This window comes from Ovis canadensis, chromosome 16, assembly GCF_042477335.2.
Source record: "Ovis canadensis isolate MfBH-ARS-UI-01 breed Bighorn chromosome 16, ARS-UI_OviCan_v2, whole genome shotgun sequence".
NCBI classification, from domain to species: Eukaryota; Metazoa; Chordata; class Mammalia; order Artiodactyla; family Bovidae; genus Ovis; species Ovis canadensis.
Window position 1 is genome coordinate 22,362,428 of NC_091260.1, and position 20,473 is coordinate 22,382,900.

General features: G+C 42.7%; 2 protein-coding genes across 3 annotated transcripts in view; one reads left to right on the top strand and one right to left on the bottom strand.

The window, feature by feature from the left end:
- Positions 1 to 1,885, top strand: part of MRPS27 (mitochondrial ribosomal protein S27) — a 102,483-nt gene extending 100,598 nt beyond the window's left edge. Inside the window, exon 11 of the mRNA XM_069556203.1 lies at positions 725 to 1,885. Coding sequence (XP_069412304.1) covers positions 725 to 964 — 240 coding nt within the window. The 3' untranslated portion in view covers positions 965 to 1,885. The remainder of the gene's footprint in view (positions 1 to 724) is intronic.
- An 11,858-nt stretch (positions 1,886 to 13,743) lies between these two features.
- The window catches only part of MAP1B (microtubule associated protein 1B), a 93,725-nt gene continuing 86,995 nt past the window's right edge, over positions 13,744 to 20,473 (bottom strand). Inside the window, exons 6-8 of one of the 2 annotated variants that reach the window (XM_069556208.1) lie at positions 19,311 to 19,549; positions 17,978 to 18,141; positions 13,744 to 14,349 (exon numbers count right to left, since the gene is read on the bottom strand). In XM_069556208.1, coding sequence (XP_069412309.1) covers positions 17,986 to 18,141; positions 19,311 to 19,549 — 395 coding nt within the window. In that variant the 3' untranslated portion in view covers positions 13,744 to 14,349; positions 17,978 to 17,985. Of the gene's footprint in view, positions 18,142 to 19,310; positions 19,550 to 20,473 lie in introns of both variants that reach the window. The other variant, XM_069556207.1, reaches the window with a different exon arrangement.

The following is a 20,473-nucleotide window of genomic DNA, read 5'->3' on the forward strand; positions in this document are numbered from 1 at the left end:
TACATCTTGAAGCACTTAAGTAGATTAGTGGTTTTAGTACTTTACTCCTCCAGAAATATTACAATGCCGACCAAATCAAGCTGCCATTTCAGATGGAGCCATAAGCAGTCAGAGTGTCAAGGCCAACCTTTCATGAAGCACAGCACGGGGAGGCTTATAATAGTGAAAGCACTCATGGGAGCTGTTTAGTATGCCATTAGTAAGAAAGCCTTGACATGACTTCCATCTGTTGAAAGGAAAACTGGTTAGGCAAACATTTATCCCAGTTATTCTAAAGGAAAAGCTATGGATGGGTTCACTCCATTTTATCAGCTGCTTCTACCATTTTGTTTGCATCTTAGGGTCCTTTGTTCATGGGGTTTGCTACTTGGTGAGAAAGGAAATGGAGGTTCATTATACTTTTGCAATCTTTGTGGTTTGAAACAAATTATACAGAGAATCACAGCATATGGAATTCCATTTACTGTGTGTGAGTGAAGAGGAAGAAACCACATGTGGGGCATCTTAGCGGAATTGCTGCCCTGAAAGCAAAGAGCAGAAGCTATCAGTGCCTGGATGAGAGGCAGCGTGACAGGCTTCCAGTAAGGTACCTTGTCCTGTGAGCAGAATATGTGCAGATTTTGCAATGACTTAATCTCTTCTCTTTTCCTCTTTGTATTTTTCACCTTCCTGCCCCTTACACATCTCCTTGTTTTTGTTTTGTTTTTGCCCTTTGTTCCAATAGGCCTTACATTCTAAGCTGCAGGCTCTGGGCAAAGTTGAGTCCGAAAGCCTTCTGACCCTGACCACCCAGCTTGTGAAGGAGCAGCTCCCCACCTGTGAAGCAGAGGATATCGCCACCTATGAACAGAAGCTGCAGGAGTGGCATCTGGAGCTGGTAAAACTGATTCAGAGAGAAAAGGAGATGAGAGAGAAGGCCAGGCTCGAGCACGAGGCTCGAAGGGCAGCAAAGGCAGCCACCTAACCGGACCCTACGGGACCTCCCAGACCACCTCAAGATTCGTGGCGACAGCAGCCTCAGTGTCCTCCATCCGCTGTCTCCCGTTCTTAAAGCACACCCCCATGGTACTGAAGCCACGTTGTTCACACATCAAGCCACATAATCAGCCACCCAGATGCCAGGGAGGCTGTGGAACCACCAAAGTAGCAAGTGGCCAGACTGAAGCCACAGCTAAGTACCTTATCTAAGGGCTCTTGAGGCTTGTCGTGGAGTTCCTGGGAGACGGGTCAATTTTGAGCCTTGAAAGTCCCTGATACTTAGCAATGATAGTGGGAGAAGATGTGACTGAAGAACCCAGTCTCAAGCACAAGCTTTTGAAGGTTTCTCTGTCCCGTGTCAATGCCGCCTGCATGCGCTGAGATCTCCCTCCCTGGTCTCCTTAAGCACAAGCTCTCTTCCTGAGCTTGCCCTTCCCACACCTGAACTGGGAGAAGTTCAGTACAGGAGCAGACACAGGACCTTCGGGCTTTCGAATTTCAGAGACCCCAATGGCATGTAAAAACTTTGGAAGAGAGAGCTAGGCCTGGCTCTGCAGCCTCCCTAGCTAGGCTTCCCACCACTTTGGGGTGACTTACAACGTGTTGTCTCAACTTCCCATCCAGTAGGTAGAGGGAGTCTTCTGTACATACTTGCACAACTTATGAACACACATCTCAGTTAGAGGCTGGAGAAAATGAAAGGTGGAATGGGGCTTGCAGTGCATTGGAAATGCAAATGATTATAAAACTGTCAGGAGGTGGAAAGTTCCTCCCTGGGGTTTCCCTGTGGAAGGTGTCAGTGCAGCCGTGGCTTGCTACGTAATTCTGCCCTCGTGTGTACTGTATACTTTTATACAGGATTGTGCTCTTTTATCAAGAACCTGTGGAAATAAATGTTCTAGGATCATGTGGTGTATTCTTTGTCTTCAGAGTAAGGGAAGGGAGAGGTAGGGGATTTCATAGTCTTTATAGCTGCTGAGGCCTGGGATCACAAAGAGCTGGACTCGACTTGGTGACTAAACAACAATGACATAGCTACTATGATTTGGAGCAACATATTTTCAATCTTCCTCCATCAGACTGGGGCATTTATGGTAATAAAAACTACCACCACCACAACAAACATCTGTCAAGGAGGCTCAGAGCACCAACTCCAGCAGGCCTGTGAGGGAAGTACTATTAGCCCATTTTTGAATGAGAAAACTACTCACTTACAAACTAACTAATGGGGGGGTCAAGCTTGCACGTGTTCCCTCCATACACACCTGCAGTCAGTATCCGACACAGGGCCTGAGTCTTGCTCAGGTAGAGGATCATGGCCTAAAGTCAGTGCTGACATTCCGATTTATCAGGGGCCTTTTTCAGCCACTCCGTTACTTCATCAAGAGGCATGAAGCATCTGGTTGATAACTTCAGCTCATAGTTTTGCCTCCATTTTCCTTCTTATCTATCCTTGCTTTACTTCCAGTCTACAAGAAACCACCTCCCGTAGTCAGAGCTGGCCTGCCAGCCTCCTATCACTGATCCAAGATCTTAGAGCTGGAAGTCCCATCTCCCTTTGATCATGTGACTCCTGCTGAACCAGCTCTTCCTTCCTTGTACTTACTTCCTACCTGCAAACCCTTTACGCTGTCACTGATCACCACCTGGATCTCCAGAATTCACACATTGCTTGCCCTCCCTCCAATCTGGGTCCCTGGATTGGCCATCCTGCTGATGCATCTCTATAATTTCTTCTCTTTCCCTTTATCCAGGCCCATTTGCCATGCACAGATCTCTGTCCTTGGAGCCACGTTATGGGGTTGAATTGTGGCCCCACCACCACCACCAGCAGCAGTGAAAAATATGTTGAAACCCTGACCCAAGTGCCTTAGAGTGAGTGAGTGAAGTCGCTCAGTCGTGTCCGACTCTTTGCCACCCCATGGACTATAGCCCACCAGGCTCCTCCGTCCATGGGATTCTCCAGGCAAGAACACTGGAGTGGGTTGCCATTTCCTTCTCCAGGGGATCTTCCCGACCCAGGGATCGAACCCTGGTCTCCTGCAATGCAGGCAGACGCTATAACCTCTGGGCCACCAGGGAAGGCCCTTAATTAGAAATAGGGTCACAAAGATATTCAAGTTAAAAGAATAAAAAGAATTTTGGACAAAAGATAGAAGGAAGGCCGGGTAAAGACACCCAAGGAGAAGATGGCGGCACGAAAGGAGTGGCGCACCCACAAGCGGAGGATGGCGGGCCAGCGCCGGAAGCCGGAAGAGGCGAGGGAGGCGTGGCTTCTGGAGCCGTCAGAGAGCCGCGCGCTAGCATCACATTGCTTGTGGACTTCAAGCCTCCGGTACTGTTCTGTTCTGTTAAGTCACTCAGTCTGTAGTCCTTTGTTGCAACAGCCACAGGAGACGGACACACGCCGTTTGTTTTCTGTCGGCTTCTGACCTACTAAGTTTGGTATACAGAGTTGTGAGATCAACCTGACTGGGTTCTCTACAGCTTTACAGGTGTCCTCTCAGCTCAGTAGCCTTTTCATTTCTCTTACTATCATTTTTACCTCAATAGCTTTTCAACTGGGTCTGCTTAAACCCTAGACCCTTGCCCCCCTCCCCCCCCCCGCCCCCCAGAACTGTGAGCAGATGAGCTTGCCTCCTACTTTATCAAGAAGACATAGGTCACATAGTACAACCTCACAGCTCCCTTATTTCTGCAAGTCTACAGTCTTATCCAGGACTTCTTTCCCTTCTAGAAACTAAAAAGCCGTTATCCTGCCATCAGTCAAAGCTACCACCCTGTTATTCTTCCTTTTGTCTTCAAACTTCTTAAAAGGGTATCTCCACTTACTGGTTCACTGCTGGCTCATTAGACCCTGAGGATTTGGCTTTCATTGTGCTGCATCTCAGCTGCAGTGACCCTCTGCCGTCTGCTCTGTTTAGCGCCCCTGACCTCCCCCATAGAGGCTCGGTGACTATAGCAGGCAGTCTGTCTCTGTTCTGACATGGCTTTCCCGCACAAGCATTTGTGTGGCACATGCTGTGTGCTGGGCATCGTAAGTGAGAGCCATGGAGTCTTCACGGATGAGTCAGCATTGGACTCTACCCTCAAATAACTAACAGAGGAGGCCAGTGCAGAGGCCCTTTATGATGGTGGTTGGTTTACTGAGCAAAAGTGCCTTTTGATGTATCTTGGATCTTCTGCTTGTCATAATAAGGGAGAGGTTGAAAAAGCCCTGCCCTTGATAAACTAGTAAGTATCATTAGAAACACAGAGTGCTGTGGGTGTTCACAGGAAGAGCACTTCAAGCCCAGAGTTAGGAAAGCTCTAATGAAGGGAAATCACCATCATCTGCTTTGTTCTTAGTCACATAGGTCTGGCTTATGCTGTCCTGGGGCAGATATGGTCTTCATCTTCTCTGTGGAGTCATGTAAAGTAGATCTTCAACAGAAGTTAGTTTAAACTGGACTGAAATGAACAGCCCACACCTACCCTGCACCTCCTTACCGTGCCCACAAGCAAAAATAGAAAAAAAGAAGAAAGAGGCAGATTGTTGGAGTAAGAAGAAGCAATGATAAGGTACAAATACTTTAGTCTCCTCTCCTTAGGGATGTGTTGCCTTGACACTAAATTTTGCATTTTGTCTTCATCATTCCTGGCTGGCTGTGGATATCAGATATGCATATAGGAAATTTGTCAATTTTCACTTCAATCGCACAGTTGTGTCTGACTTTTTGCGACCCCATGGACTGCAGTACACCAGGCTTCCCTGTCCATCACCAACTCCTGGAGCTTGCTCAAATGCATGTCCATCAAGTCAGTGATACCATCCAACCATCTCATCCTCTGTTGTCCCCTTCTGCCACCTTCAATCTTTCCCAGCATCAGGGTCTTTTCCAGTGAGTCAGTTCTACACATTAGGGGCCAAAGTCTTAGAGTTTCAGCTTTGGCATCAGTCATTCCAATGAATATTCAGGACTGATTTCCTTTAGGATGGACTGGTTGGATCTCCTTGAGGTCCAAGGGACTCTCAAGTCTTTTCCAACACAATTGAAAAGCATCAGTTCTGTGCTCAGCTTTCTTTATAGTCCAACTCTCACATCCATACATGACTACTGGAAAAACCATAGCCTCGACTAGACAGACCTTTCTTGGCAAAGTAATGTCTCTGCTTTTTAATATGTTGTGTAGGTTAGTCATAGCTTTTATTCCAAGAAGCAAACATCTTTTATTTTCATGGCTGCACTAACCATCTGCAGTGATTTTGGAGCCCCCAGAAATAAAGTCTGTCACTGTTTCCATTGTTGCCCCATCTGTTTCCCATGAAGTGATGGGACTGGATGCCATGATCTTAGTTTTTTCTGAATGTTGAGTTTTAAGCCAAATTTTTCACTCTCTTCTTTCACTTTTATCAAGAGGCTCTTTAGTTCTTCTTTGCTCTCTGCCATAAGGGTGGTGTCATCTGCACATGTGAGGTTATTGATATTTCTCCCGGCAATCTTGATTCCAGCTTTTGCTTCATCCATCCCAGCATTTCGCATGGTATACTCTGCATATAAGTTAAATAAGCAAGGTGACAGTATATGGCCTTGACATACTTCTTTCCCAATTTGGAACCAGTCTGTTGTTCAATGTCCATTTCTAACTGTTGCTTCTTGACCTGCATACAGATTTCTCAGGATGCAGGTAAGGTGGTCTGTTATTCCCATCTCTTGAAGAATTTTCCACAGTTTGTTGTGATCCACACAGTCAAAGGCTTTGGCGTAATCAATATAGCAGAAGTAGATGTTTTTCTGGAACTTTCTGTTTCAATGATCCAGTGGATGTTGGCAGTTTGATCTCTGGTTCCTCTGCCTTTTCTAAAACCAGCTTGAACATCTGGAAGTTGTCAGTTCACATACTGTTGAAGACTGGCTTGGAGAATTTTGAGCATTGCTTTGCTAGGGTGTGAGGTGAGTAGAATTGTGCGGTAGTTTGAGCATTCTTTGGCATTGCTTTTCTTTGGGATTGGAATGAAAACTGACCTTTTCCAGTCCTGGAAACTCAGCAGTGGTTACTGCTGAGTTTTCCAGATTTGCTGGCATATTGAGTGCAGCACTTTCATAGCATCATCTTTGAGGATTTGAAATAGCTCAACTGGAATTCCACTAGCTTTGTTCATAGTGATGCTTCATAAGGCCCACTTGACTTTGCATTCCAGGATGTCTGGCTCTAGGTGAGTGATCACATTATCGTGATTATCTCGGTCATGAAGGTCTTTTTTGTACAGCTTTTCTGTGTATTGTTGCCACCTCTTAATATCTTCTGCTTCTGTTAAGTCCATATCATTTCTGTCCTGTACTGTGCCCATCTTTGTATGAAATGTTCCCTTGGTATCTCTAATTTTCTTGAAGAGATCTCTAGTCTTTCTCATTCTGATGTTTCCTCTATTTCTTTGCATTGATCACTGAGGAAGGCTTTCTTATCTCTCCTTGCTATTCTTTGGAACTCTGCATTCAAATGGGTGTATCTTTTCAATTTTAAAAGTAATCAAACTAGTTTATCAGTTATTTTTTCACCCTGAATGAAATATTGATAGCATATTACTGAGTCTAGGGGCACTATACTGCTAAAGCTTATTATAGCACACAGGGCCAGCTGCCATAACAAGAACTGTCCAGTCCACAATGTCAGTAATGTCAAGTTTACAAACCTTGCCCTGGGGTATGCAAGCTGGGCATCCACAGAAATTTTTGCAGTGAGATAGATGAGACCCAAGAATAATGTTTGTGTAAATGGTTCATTTACAAATGATGTTTCTTAGGCTAAAAAAATAATTATTTGTCTCATTTAACTGTATATGAGTATAAAATATGCAGTGATAGAGGGTGGGGCCATTATCCCTTCAGATAAAAGTCTGTATGGGCAAGGATAAATGGTAATTTACAATGTCATGTTAGTTTTGGGTGTACAGCAAAGTGATTCTGTTTTATATATACATATATATCAGCATATGTATATGTATATATGTATTTATGTATGTATGTATATACATATGTATATATGTATGTATATGTATATATGTATTTATATATTTATGTATATATAGCAGCATATGTATATATGTATATTCTTTTTCATTACTAATTCATTATAAGATATTGAATATAGTTCCCTGTACTATACCGTGGGACCTTGTTGTTTATTTTATATATAGTAATTTGTATCTGCTAATGGCAAACTCCTAATTTATCCCCCTACCTCTTTTTCCCTTTTGGTAACCATCAGTTTGTTTTCTATGTCTGTGAGTCTGTTTCTGTTTTGCTAATAAGTTCATTTGTATCATATTTAAGATTCAAAACCAATACAGTATTATAATTAGCATCCAATTAAAAAAAATTCCACATAAAGATCCCACATATAAGTGATGTCGTACAGCATCTGTCTTTCTCTGGCTTACTTAATATGACAATCTCTAGGTCTGTCCGGGTTGCTGCAGATGGCATTATTCATTCTCTTTTATAGCTGAGCAATATTCCATGGTGTGTATATTTACCCCATCTTTATCCACTCATCTGTCAGTGGACATTTAGGTTGCTTCCATGGCTTGGCTGTTGTAGGTACTGCTGTGGACATTGGGTTGCATATATCTTTTCGAATTTGACTTTTGCTGGATATATGTCTAGGAGTGGGATTGCTGGGATAATAGGGTAACTTCAGTTTTTTAAGGAGCCTCCACCCTATTCTCCATAGTGGCTACACCAATTTACATCCCCACCAACAGTATAGGATAGGAAGGTTCCTTTTTCTCCACAACCCCTCTAGCATTTATTGTGTAGACATTTTGATGGTGGCCATTCTGAGTGGTGTGAGATGATACCTGATTGTAGTTTTTATTTTCATTTCTCTAATAATTAGCGATGTTGAACATCTTTTCATGTGCCTATTGGCCATCTGTATTGCAGAAAGGTCTATTTAGGCCTTCTGCCCATTTTTTGATTAGGTTGTTTGGATTTTTGTTATTGAGCTGTACGAACTGTTGTATATTGGAAATTAATTCCTTGTTGGTTGCATCATGTGTGAATGTTTTCTCCCAGTCCTTAGGTTGTCTGTGATTTATATGATTTTGTTTTCTGGGGGTCAGTACCTGGAACTAGGAGTCTTGAGTTCCATGAAGCTGCTTCCTCTCCGGAGTCAGCAGAACCTGACACCACTGCCACCAGGTGCGTGGCTGAGAGGGGGATGAGTTTGGAAATGGGTTCAAGCAAGCTTTGGTTTCAGTGAATCATAAAAGAAAGTGTGGTGTGATTTTCTTTTCATCCAGAGGTTGTTAATAACCTTCAAAGATGAACTTTTCAAACTGAAAATGATAAGTTTTGAATCTTACCTTAGAAAACATGAAGAAGAATGCTTTTCAGCAAGCAAAGTGATGTCAGGAAAACCACCTTTTATTCCAAATAACAGCTTCTTCACTTAAGAATAACCTTTTCTTTCCCCATTGATTTGGCCTTTCGCTTACATTGCAGGCTGCCTTGAGGGTGTTATTACCTGTATGGTAACAAGGAAGTCCAGACTAAGGATGGTGACAGTACCCCCTGAGATTGTAGCAGTTATCACTGGGATCTTCGTTTAAAACTCTTAGGTTGTGTATTTATTATGCATAAACATGAGAATTCCAGATCTGAGCTGGACATGTTTATAAAGTGGTTTATCCTTACAAAAAGCATCTGAAAATAAATTCCATTATGAGCTTTAAATGGTAGATTGAGGACTTAGGGGAAGGTTTATAAAGGATTTATAAAAGGGACATTATATCCTCTGATATACCCAGTGGTAAGAGAACTTGCTTTGTGTTTTGGTTTCCAGGATGCTTCGTCTCTGCAGAGTTCAGCATTTTAGTTCTTAAGATGCTGAGGTTAGTGTGCCTAAGATTGTGTGTGGAATAAGCAAGAACGCTTGTTTCGTTTCCTCAGGTGATCGTCTGCTGGGCCACCGTCGGTGTCACTGTTGTCCAGGCTCTGAGTCACAAGCAGTCCTGTACCCATCTTGATTACACAAATTGTACTTAATAACTCTTTGTGGATGCCTATTCCTACCTAATTAAGTCCTCTCTAATCCTTATATAATCCTGCAAGGCAGAGATTATCACCCTCACTTTGCAAAGGAAGAAACTGACTAATATGACTTGCCTAGGGCCACACAATTACCAAGTGGCAAGGACAGTGTTTGAATGCAAGTTTGTCTAATTCCAAACCCCTTTTCATACAGCCACCCCATATAATCACTGTGCTGAGGGGAAATTTGTTTCTTCTTTCATTCAGCCATTCAGCAAATATCTATTGAGCATCTAGTATGTGTCAGGAATGGCTAAAGTAGTCACTGAGGATATAGAAGGGAACAAAACAGATTAAGATCCCTTCCCTTGTGTTTCTGGTCTTCAGAAGGAGACAGATAATGAGTGTATATGCCACGTGGTGATACAGAGAAAGCAAGGAAGGGGGAAAGAGAGTTCAGGTTAAGTGGCGGAGCTTGCAGGCTAATGTAGAGTGGTAAGGGAAGGCCTTTTGGAGAAGATGACATTTGAAAAGAGACCCATGCATGCAGCTCAATTCCAGAAAAATAAAGGACCCAATCAAAAAATGGGCCAAAGAACTAAATAGACATTTCTCCAAAGAAGACATACGGATTGCTAACAAACACATGAAAAGATGCTCAACATCACTCATTATTAGAGAAATGCAAATCAAAACCACAATGAGGTACCACTTCACACCAGTCAGAATGTCTGCGATCCAAAAATCTGCAAGCAATAAATGCTGGAGATGGTGTGGAGAAAAGGGAACCCTCCTACACTGTTGGTGGGAATGCAAACTAGTACAGCCACTATGGAGAACAGTGTGGAGATTCCTTAAAAAATTGCAAATAGAACTGCCTTATGACCCAGCAATCCCACTGCTGGGCATACACACCGAGGAAACCAGAATAGAAAGAGACACATGTACCCCAATGTTCATCGCAGCACTGTTTATAATAGCCAAGACATGGAAACAACCTAGATGTCCATCAGCAGATGAATGGATAAGAAAGCTGTGGTACATATACACAATGGAGTATTACTCAGCCGTTAAAAAGAATACATTTGAATCAGTTCTGATGAGATGGGTGAAACTGGAGCCGATTATACAGAGTGAAGTAAGCGAGAAAGAAAAACACCAATACAGTATACTAACACATATATATGGAATTTAGAAAGATGGCAATGATGACCCTGTATGCAAGACAGCAAAAAAGACACAGATGTGTATAGCGGACTTTTGGACTCAGAGGGAGAGGGTGGGATGATTTGGGAGAATGGCATTGAAACATGTATACTATCATGTAAGAATCGAATCTCCAGTCTATGTCCAATGCAGGATACAGCATGCCTGGGGCTGGTGCACGGGGATGACCCAGAGAGATGTTATGGGGAGGGAGGTGGGAGGGGGGTTCATGTTTGGGAATGCATGTACACCCGTGGTGGATTCATGTCAATGTATGGCAAAACCAATACAGTATTGTAAAGTAAAATAAAGTAAAAATAAAAATTAAAAAAAAAAAAAAGACCCATGCAGATGAGGTTGAGGATCTTGGAGTCTGCTGGGAAAAAGCGTAGTAGACAAAGACCCTGGAGAGAAGCATGCCTAGAGTGCATGAGGAAGAGCAAGGCCTGTATGGCTGGAGCAGACTGTGCAAGTGGAGGAGCCAAGGGAGATGAGGTCAGGGAGACCAGGGGCAAACGAAGGGATGGGTGCTGAAGGCCCGCTGCCCACTAGTGAGGACCTTGCCTTTTATTCCAAGATGAAAGCCACAAAAATCTGAAGGTTTTGTGCACTGGATGACATGATATAACCTAGCCTTCTTAGAGGATTACTCGACTTTAGGTGCAATGAAAAGCATAGGCTTGGAGGGCAAAAATAGGAAGCAGGAAACCAGTCATCCAGGGGAGAAATGACTGGCCTGGACAAGGGTAGCAACAGTGAATGTGAAAAGGGGTTAGATTGGAAGTGTCTTGAAGGAAGAGCCCACAGAATTGCTAACGGGTCGAGATTTTTGACCTGAGCAACTGGAATGAAATGTGTGCCATTTCCTGAGGTGGAAAAGCCTAGGAGGAGAAGCAGTTTGGGGAGACTGGGAATGTATTTGGGAGCATGTTAAATTTGATTTGGGTTATTTTAAAGACCCTACTGGACATCAGAATGGAGCTTTTAATTGGCAGTTGTGTGTATGAGTTTGGAGATCAGGGAAGTACAGACTAGAGAGAAATTATAAAGGCCATCAGTTGACACACTGTGTTTAAATCCATGAGACTGCATTTAAAAGTAGCGTGCATGATTGGTTTGAGTGGGGCACAGTCGAAGCTGTGAAATAGAACTGTGCCTATTTCTCATGCCCTATGATGATGTGCCACCATCTGTGAAACATTGCTGGTAACCCCCAGACAATTAGCCAGAACTGCTTACATGGTTCGGCGAGTAAAAGAACCTGCCCGCAATGCAGGAGACATGAGACAGAGGTTGGATCTCTGGGTGGGGAATATCCCCTGGAGGAGGAAAGGGCAACCCACTCCAGTATTCTTGCCTGAAAAATCCCATGGACAGAGAAACATGGCGGGCTACAGTCCAAAGGGCTGCATAGTCAGACACGGCTGAGGGATTCAGCAGCAGCAGCTCGTATGAAGGAACTGACTCACCAAAACTCAGTCTGCCTGTGTGGCTCCAGTGCACTGCCAAGAGGTACAGTGTAAGATCAAAGAGGAAATGGTGGGATCCAGGATTACACAAGAAACCAAGAATTCATGAGTCAAGAGTGTGTTGAAAGATGACTGATTATAAGGACAGAGAAGCATCTAGAATGAGCAATACATTTATAAAGAGAAAGAAAATGTAGTCTTAGTCCTGTAACACAACTTTGTTAATTTGCCTGCAAAATAGGGAAACAGAAACGGAAGAAAAGCTCCCTTCAAGGTATGCTAGAACAGGACCAGCTGGCCTGGTGGGGGCGGAGGGGCGGCACAGAAACACATGGCCAGCACTGGGGGCTTCTCTGGGACTGAGGGTCTCTTGGAACTCAGGACTTCCTGTGCTTAAAGCAGGGCAGTCCTGGGCAAACCGGGTTGCTTGGTCACTCTTAAGTTCAGGCCAGAAAGACTTCCTGGAACCGAGCTGTTTGGCAGTAGAATAGAAAACTTATCTTTGTTTAATCTAACAGATGTAATTAAAATCACTTGGTCATGATTTCCCACCCTGAGCGTTCACATGCTTAACCCTTTAATTTCTGGAGGGATTTCAGAATGCCTTCTGGCATACAGCGACTTCTAATGGGACCCATCTACCAGCCCCATGACTTGGAGGCACAGTATAAGATTATAAGGAGTTATCTGTGACAAAGGAACATCATTATGACTCCAGACAGGCTGCAGTGGGCATTTGAGGCCAAAGGACCATCTCTGCAGACAGACAGGACCAAGTACTGGCATGTCACTCCGTGGGCATGTCTTCTGTGGAGGGAGTTGAGGTGCTGGGGCCTCCCACCCTGCATCCTGCCATTCTGGGCAGTCTGTGCTTCCCAACATCTCGTGAGCCTTCCTCTGAGCGGTTACCTCTGCCTGGAGTTTACTTTGTCTAAAACAATGATGCACCTGCACCTGGCCTCAGTTTAGCCTAATATCAGGTGGTTTTCCTGTGGTCACCTACACTCATCCTTGGATTTGGGGAGTCCCCGTCACTGAGACCAGTTAGGGCAGGACTTAGTTTTGCTCACCTTTAAACAAACCCCATAGTCTTACCCACTGCTGAGTATGGAGTAAAGGTATAATCATCATTGAATGATTAAAGGGAATTCCTTATTATTATTTATCATCACTTTTCCTAAACAATTTCTAGTTCCAAGGTGTGAATCTAATCCACAGCATATTATGTTAGTTATACAGGGTTTATTCTGTAACTGAGCAACAAGCGAAGATACAATGATGGAGTGTGATGGCTTTGTAGAGCTCCAGAAAGTCAGCCCTTGGAGGAATCATCCAGTTTGACCATCTTGTCAAATCTGCTCATTTTTTACAGGTAAGGAAGGAAAGTCAGGACAGATTAATGACTGAGGTCACACACACAGCCAGGTATGGCAAACCTAGGATGAGAACTTGGTTTGGGGGTTTATAATTTAGTAGGAAACCCTCTCAATATCTTCCTTCAGTTACATTGCTCTATTTACTTTTTCTTTGTAAGCAGTAATTTTAACTCTATCTGATCTTCCAGTTTCTGTCCTTAGACCCCAAGGTCCTCTCCGGCTTAGCTATAAAAGATAACTAGTTGTTGGAGAAGGCAATGGCACCCTACTCCAGTACTCTTGCCTGGAAAATCCCATGGATGGAGGAGCCTGGTAGGCTGCAGTTCATGAGGTCGCTAAGAGTCGGACACGACTGAGCAACTTCATGCTCACTTTTCACTTTCATGCCTGGAGAAGGGAATGGCAACCCACTCCAGTGTTCTTGCCTGGAGAATCCCAGGGATGGAGCCTGGTGAGCTGCCGTCTATGGGGTCGCACAGAGTTGGACACGACTGAAGTGACTTAGCAGCAGCAGTAACAGCAGTTGTAAAAAAGGGCCCTCTCAGAAGTTTACCAAAAACCAGGGAACCCACTCTGCAAAGAATATAATCACCCTCGTGAAAGAACCCCCCACACACGCACATCTTTGTGGGCAGCAGATCCCAACTCTCCGACGCGCCCGAGAGCAATACACAACCAAAGACGACACAGCACACACACTCACTTTTGTATTTTTATTGTGGAACTGATTTTCTTTTTTCTTTTACATCAAATATCCTCAATGGAAGAGGGGATATTGCACACAAATATCATAAAAGCACTACATATTACTTTCACTGGAAACTAATTTTCTACATTAGATATGACTGGATAGGATAGAAGTGATGCAGGATTATAAGACGTAATACCATACACAGCTGCGGACCGACACAAACACCATTCAGGACGAGAGAGAGGAGTGGGAGGTGCTTCTCGGCAGGGCCCAGGCCCCACCCTCCCAGGGGAAGGGCCTCGGGGCCTCCTGCTGGGCAGCCTGGTCTCGAGAGGCCCCATCTCAATGGCTCCTTTTTTTCGGGGAGCGCCAAATGAGTACAGAGAAGCTGTTTATTTTCCCGTTCCTTTTCAGTTTTTGATGCTGCCTTTTAAAGTGAATAAAGTCACAGATTTTTTTTTTCATAGTAAATAGTTTTAATACCAGGTGAATAACCTAATCGCCTTCAAAGAAGTGCTCATCCCTAGGCTGCTTTTGGTGTGTTGTTCAGTTGGTTAAATGATAAAAAGCTTTACAGTTCCTTTCAAATGGAAACAGGATCGTTTCTTCTAAATCTGAAGTGCAAAAAAAAAAAAAGTTATTAATCTAACTCACCATATCATTACTGAGCAAGAACCTCCTGTGACAGGTGACTAAAGAGGCAAGAAAAGCAATTTCAGAATTGCAGAAGAGCTCCTGAGAGCTGAAATTTGGTAACAGGGAAAATGAGAAGTGGTAAAATTTCCATTAGCAAATGATTAAACCTTATTAAATGAGTATTGGAAAGCTCCTAAACTGTGTAAGCTATTGGAGACACTTAAAACATTCATATACACTGGGGAAACCATTCACTATGATATGTAAGGTTAAGAAAAAAAATTTTTTTGAACTCCATGGGAAATGGCATTTAAGGGTTGGGGGAGGGGTGAAGGGGAAGGTCAGTCATTGTATCCAGTCCCACCACAAGACTGAGAAAAGCATGCACAAGGATTGGGTTTTGAGAGAAGGGATAGAATTAGTTAAAATTGAAAATGGAGGATCATCTCTAACATTTAGTCTCTGTAGAATTTTAAGAATACTACCAAAAAGGTCATGATCATGAGTGCTATATCTCGATGGAATCCCATCATTTAAACAGAATGTAAATTCCTTCCACTCAAATATTCAATCTATACAATTGGATTACATAATCAGTATGAATAAAGCTCCTAGAAGTCTGTGTCAATCTTTAGCTCTCACCATGAATGTACATGGTACATTGTGATGGCTGTTTCTAAACTAATTGTATATTTATGGAACTAGCAAAATTAGGTTAGTCACACAGGTAGGAAAGGTGTCTGGAAGGACAGGAGCAACCTATAATATAAATATTGGTTTTCCTGTGATATTTGGGCTCTGTGGTCATCACTGAGAATAATGGATGGAGAAAGGTACTTATCTATTTAAAGAGCCAGCTGATCAGTGACAGCTTTTGTGTATTTTTTTCCACTAAATTCCAAAGCAAAAAAAGAAAGAAAAAGAGTGGGATAGAACGGTTATATTTGAAGACTGGCTATAATTCTCCTAAAATGTTTGGTTTTTTTCTTAAAGCAAAATTATGTACATGGTAAATTAATGTGGGAAATTGGAAAACAATTCCATCTTCTATCAAAGAAAAATCAACCAGAGGTCTGAATTTGGCAAGAAGGCTGGAAGTCTGTTTCTCTTCCAATGCATTTTGTGAACCAACTCAACAACTAGTTATTAAGAATTATCTTGAGTATCGTAGGTTGGCTCTTAAAACACCTTTGAAGTAGATGAGTTTATACTCATTGAAATCCATTTCTGTCAATGAGTTTCCTATCATGTGTTCACTTTTTGTACCCTTAATCAATGTGTTGTTCTTAAGGACTTCCAAGAAATAGGGTAATAAATAAAAGTTGCATTTCTAGAGAAGCCTAAAAAAAAATAGATTAATTTTTTAAAAAAATTAAACATTTGAAAAATGTAATTCACAGCATTAAGTAGACTGCATTTGGTCCTCAGTGAAGGGACCCAGAAGAAGCATTGTTTAAACCCTCAGAGTAGTTAGCAGTGCAAAACACACACTTATCAGACAAAAATAAACTAAAATGTTAATTCTGAAATAAATAACTACATAGAAAATAAAACGAGGTGATTGTTGACTACTCCGTAGGTCTTAGAGTCTGCAGGAGACGCAACGCGACAGAGCCCAGAACAGCTGTCACCGAAAAGTTTGCCACATCTGAACACTGGGTGCGTTGATCTGCAACTTGAAACTTGACGTCAGTTTTAATCATGAACTGGCTTCCCAGGTTCATAGTTCAGTGATAACAATGATGAACATGATCTCTGAACTCTACATAATAAACCGCAGGAGCTGGAAATTCATTTGCTTTCAATGAATTTTTTTTCCCAGAAAAGAAAATCCCAAAGCAAATTTTTTGCTAGGGTCCTTTGAACTTGTCTTGGTTCTTTTACCTCATGGTTGAAGATCTTGAAAGAAGTATGCAGGATACCACTGATGTACTTGTGATGGCCTAGAAAAGTTTAGCCATTCTCTCCCACTCTCAAATAGCACATACTCAGATTTTTGTTATGGGACTCAAGGGGTGGGAGTTATCACTATTCCTGGTAGGATGGACTTTTAATAAATATTATTACTGCAATATCAGACTTCAGTTTTCACCAGAACTTCAAAAAACACTACTCATTTTTTTGTCTTACAAAACAGTTAAAAAAAAAAAAAGGACTGTCACTTGAAAATTTTCTGTGCATTTTCCTGTAAATGAAAACATCTGTTAAAAAGTTCATCTATGAAAAGTTCCCACATATCTTAAAAAAAAAATTCTTCTGTACACTTGTTCCCATAATTATGCTGAAATTAATGGAAAATTTAAAAAAAAAAAGCCACTGTAAGACAAAGGAAGCTAAATACTGTACACTTGCTAAGAACCTCTTCCACCATTAAGATTCACTGTTTTCCCAGTTCTGATCATAGAAGCCATTTCAGTCTTGAACTTGCAGTAGTAAAGAAGCTAAGACAGGCTCAACTTGTTTGGCTGAGGGGCCTGAGGTGGTATTCAACACACAATGCTCAGCATCAGACTGTTGCACCAATCAGGTAAGCTCCAAGTACCCCTCCCACATGCACACACATGCTCCTGTAACTGGAGTATCTATAATCCTACACGGATGTTTTATAAACTTGCTGTCTCACATTAAAAAATAAGTGCATCAAGTATCTTTGTACATTCAAGTCACTTCCTAAGGCAAATTGTCTACCTATGTACTCCCAACTGCTTTGGTATTTGCTTGTTAATTGGGGTGGACTTGGGTGTCTCCACATGCAGGTTAATTGACTCAGAGTGGACTAACTGTGTGCACAGATGCTGGGAACATGCCTTAGATCAATCTACTTGTGTGTTTGAAGAGTCTGAGAGTTCTGAATGGGGTTCAAACCACTTGTATGTCCAGTCTACACTCACTACACTAGGTCAGTGTGCAGCCTTCAAACTGAAGGAGCTTAATTAAGGCGTGAAAAATCTCACATGCCCTCATAACAAGTGTTGTTCTTTTCTGTTTTCTTCCAGCCAACTTGTTTTAGGAAATTAAGACCCTTTTTGATGACTCAGACTGACACAAGTTGCAAATTTTGCAGACAACAGAATAGACAGAAAATGCAGACGTGACTGTCGGTTATTTTCTCCTCCCTGCCCCACCCTGCTCTCTTTCTCTCTGGTATCTCACCAGCACTCTCTACCATTACATCTCCTTCTCTTGCATTCCTTTTTCCTTCTCATTCTCTCTCTCTCTCTCTCTCTCTGCCCTGTGTTCCCTCTCTTTTGTGCACGCGCACTCTCTCTCTCTCTCTTTCTCTCTAAGACAAATGCCTCTACCTTAGCAGAAGTCAGTTGGGTTTGCTAGTGCATGGTTTCCAAATGTTCAGCAGAGATGAACTGGGGTAGGTAATTTTGCAGTAACTTGAACCCTAGTGTGGGAAGACTGCTGCTTCCCTTAGCAATCAGCAAAAACTGAGAAATATTAGTGACTTGTATCACCATGACACAGTATAGTGTTTGGCAGGTAACAGTTCAGCGACTTATTTAGATGAATTGACTTTTTTCTTTTTTTTTTTAGAAAAGGTGGTTTCAAATCGAAGAATTTCTGGAAACAGAGTTCAAATCCTGTGGTGCGGCTGACCTTGGTTGTTACAGTTCGATCTTGCATGCAGGGAAGGATTCATCTTGCATAACCACTGTGCTGCTGCTTGCTAAAACCATGATGTTGAGGTCCTGCTGTTTCTCATGGGTCTCCTGGTACCATTCCCTCATCACTTCTGAGTCATGAGTCGGGATCAGGGTCACCTGCAGGGAGGGAGAAAACAGCTGCTGAAGAGCAGAACCAGAAATGGGGTGGGGAAAAAATAGAACAGCAGTAAGGTATCAGACCATTAGAAAAAGAAAGGGAATGAGAAAAATATTCTATTCTCCTTAGAAAATCCAAAGGACTTTTCAACTTACATTTTCTAGGAACCAGCATAAAGCTGCTAAAAAATTAGTTTTCCTGGGGGAGCTGAAGACTAGAACCAAAAGCGAGTCATGACTAGCCAGTTAGTTCATCTGTATCAGTCTTCAGTTCTTTAGCATTATGAGAAGTTCTTCCATTAACGTGGAATTTCTTGTATTTTCTTTAACACACTGATAGATTTTACATTAAAGATACTGCATATTTAAAACAAAGGGGCTTTAGTTATTAATACAGCCGAAAACCTTCTAATTGCGTGTTAACTAACATTTCATCATGAGAGCAAAGATTTATGTCTTTAGTTTGTGTGTGTGGTTGGGCACAGAGGAATGGGGTGGGTAAGTGATTACTAGCTTAAATTCTACCTAGTATTCAGTAAGAGGCCACTGAGTGCTTCTCATTAGATTTATGATGAAATAACCAGGATTTCTATTTAATGTTATGCAAATACAGTTTACTAGATCACTATACAAAACCATAAGTAAAACTTAAATAAAATCCATAGGTGAAATAATGAGTGGTTTGTGGCTCATTCCAATGTTCAGGAGTTGGGAGTGTCCTGCTGAGGACCACTTTCAGCAATGCTCCTCCTGCAGAATCTCATGTGGACAGCTGATTTTCTAAATGGCCACATCTCTAGCTTTCGTCTACTTGGGAAAGACGAGTAAAGGCTAATCTTTATCCATCTCATGTGTAAATACGACACTTGGTTACATTGCTTATTCTTGGTATATGAAGGGTGTGTAATCTTGGGCCCACTCTGCAGATTATGCTTCAGGGTGGTAAAGTGGCATTCCTCCAAGTCCATGGTGGCTGGTGGCAAGAATACTTTTAGACCAGCTTGTGTGTGTGAAATCCACTTTGTCCAAGTGTGCACTGTGTTCCAGTGCGGCAGGCCCCCTGGGCACCGCATGGGGATCCACGGTGGTGCCTCATTAAACACGATCCCTTCCCGCTGCCTCTGGACACAGCTCCATGTGTTGTGCAGACACTGTCCTGGAACTCTTACCTGCATGTTGCTGCCCCACTGGGCTTTCCCTTCCAGCAAGGCATCCAGGACAGCCCGGCTGGGCTCCTCAGCAGCAGGGTCGTTCCCACTCACCACATAGTAGGACGACCTCACTCTCTTGAAAAATTCAACGTCGACATTCTTACTATTGCTATGGTTGGGAATATAGCATAGGTCCAGGTACACAGGGGGACCTGGGGGCACAGCTGAGGGCTTGGACGTCTTGGTGGTTCCTGGCCCTTCAGTAAACAAATAAAAACAGAGAAGGCCAGGGTCACAAAAATGCGAAGAGACTCATCTGTCCAGCACACCTTCCCTACTTATTCCCAAGAAGGCGCTCTGGGCCATGGGAGGGGGTGTGGGCAGTCCCCTCTCTGACAGAGGGCATTTGACACTGGCAGTTTGAGACAGCATCACCTGGCTGTTTACCATCTTAGGAGAAATGAAGGATGGGGTGTTTCCCTTTGTGGACAATTCATTAGCAGTTAAGAAGAGTTGCCAAGGCTTTCCCCAAAGATAGAACCAGATGGTAACACTCCTAAAAGAGCTGCTAGTGTGTCTTTTAATTTGAAATGTGATCTAAGAAATAGATTTTAAAGGACAAAGGAAAGCATCTGCATTTGGTAAAGCATAGTTAAACCATCTTAGTAATTCACGTTAGGATTTCATTTAAAAGCAATTTGGCCCACAGCTGAATATTATCCCCTCACATCTGATCTAGCCAGTGGTCAGATCTTAATGTCATATAACCTCCAAGACCCTCAGTACCTCAGTCTCATGCATAAACTGATGAAACACTGTATTCTCTCCTTAGGACAGTCCTCTAAATGGTAGACGTCTCTCCTTAGACAAGACTGGATACCAAACTTTAGCAACAGGAGGGTTCAGAAAGACTCTGCTTTCTCTAGCCAATCAGAACACACCAGACTGAGGTAAGGGGTATGTCACAGCCAAAATTCCCCCCAAGCCAGAAAGCCTGGGCAAAGTGAAGGTTCAGATTAATCTCAAAGTTTCTGGGTACCTTGTTTCTAGAACTGGCTTTCTGATTTGTCCTAATTAGAAGGTTGAAACATTAACGGAACTAGCATTGTAAGGCAGTGGTTCTTCCTCCTGGCCACATGATTAGAATCACTTAGCATGCTTAAAACAGATGCCCTGGCTTC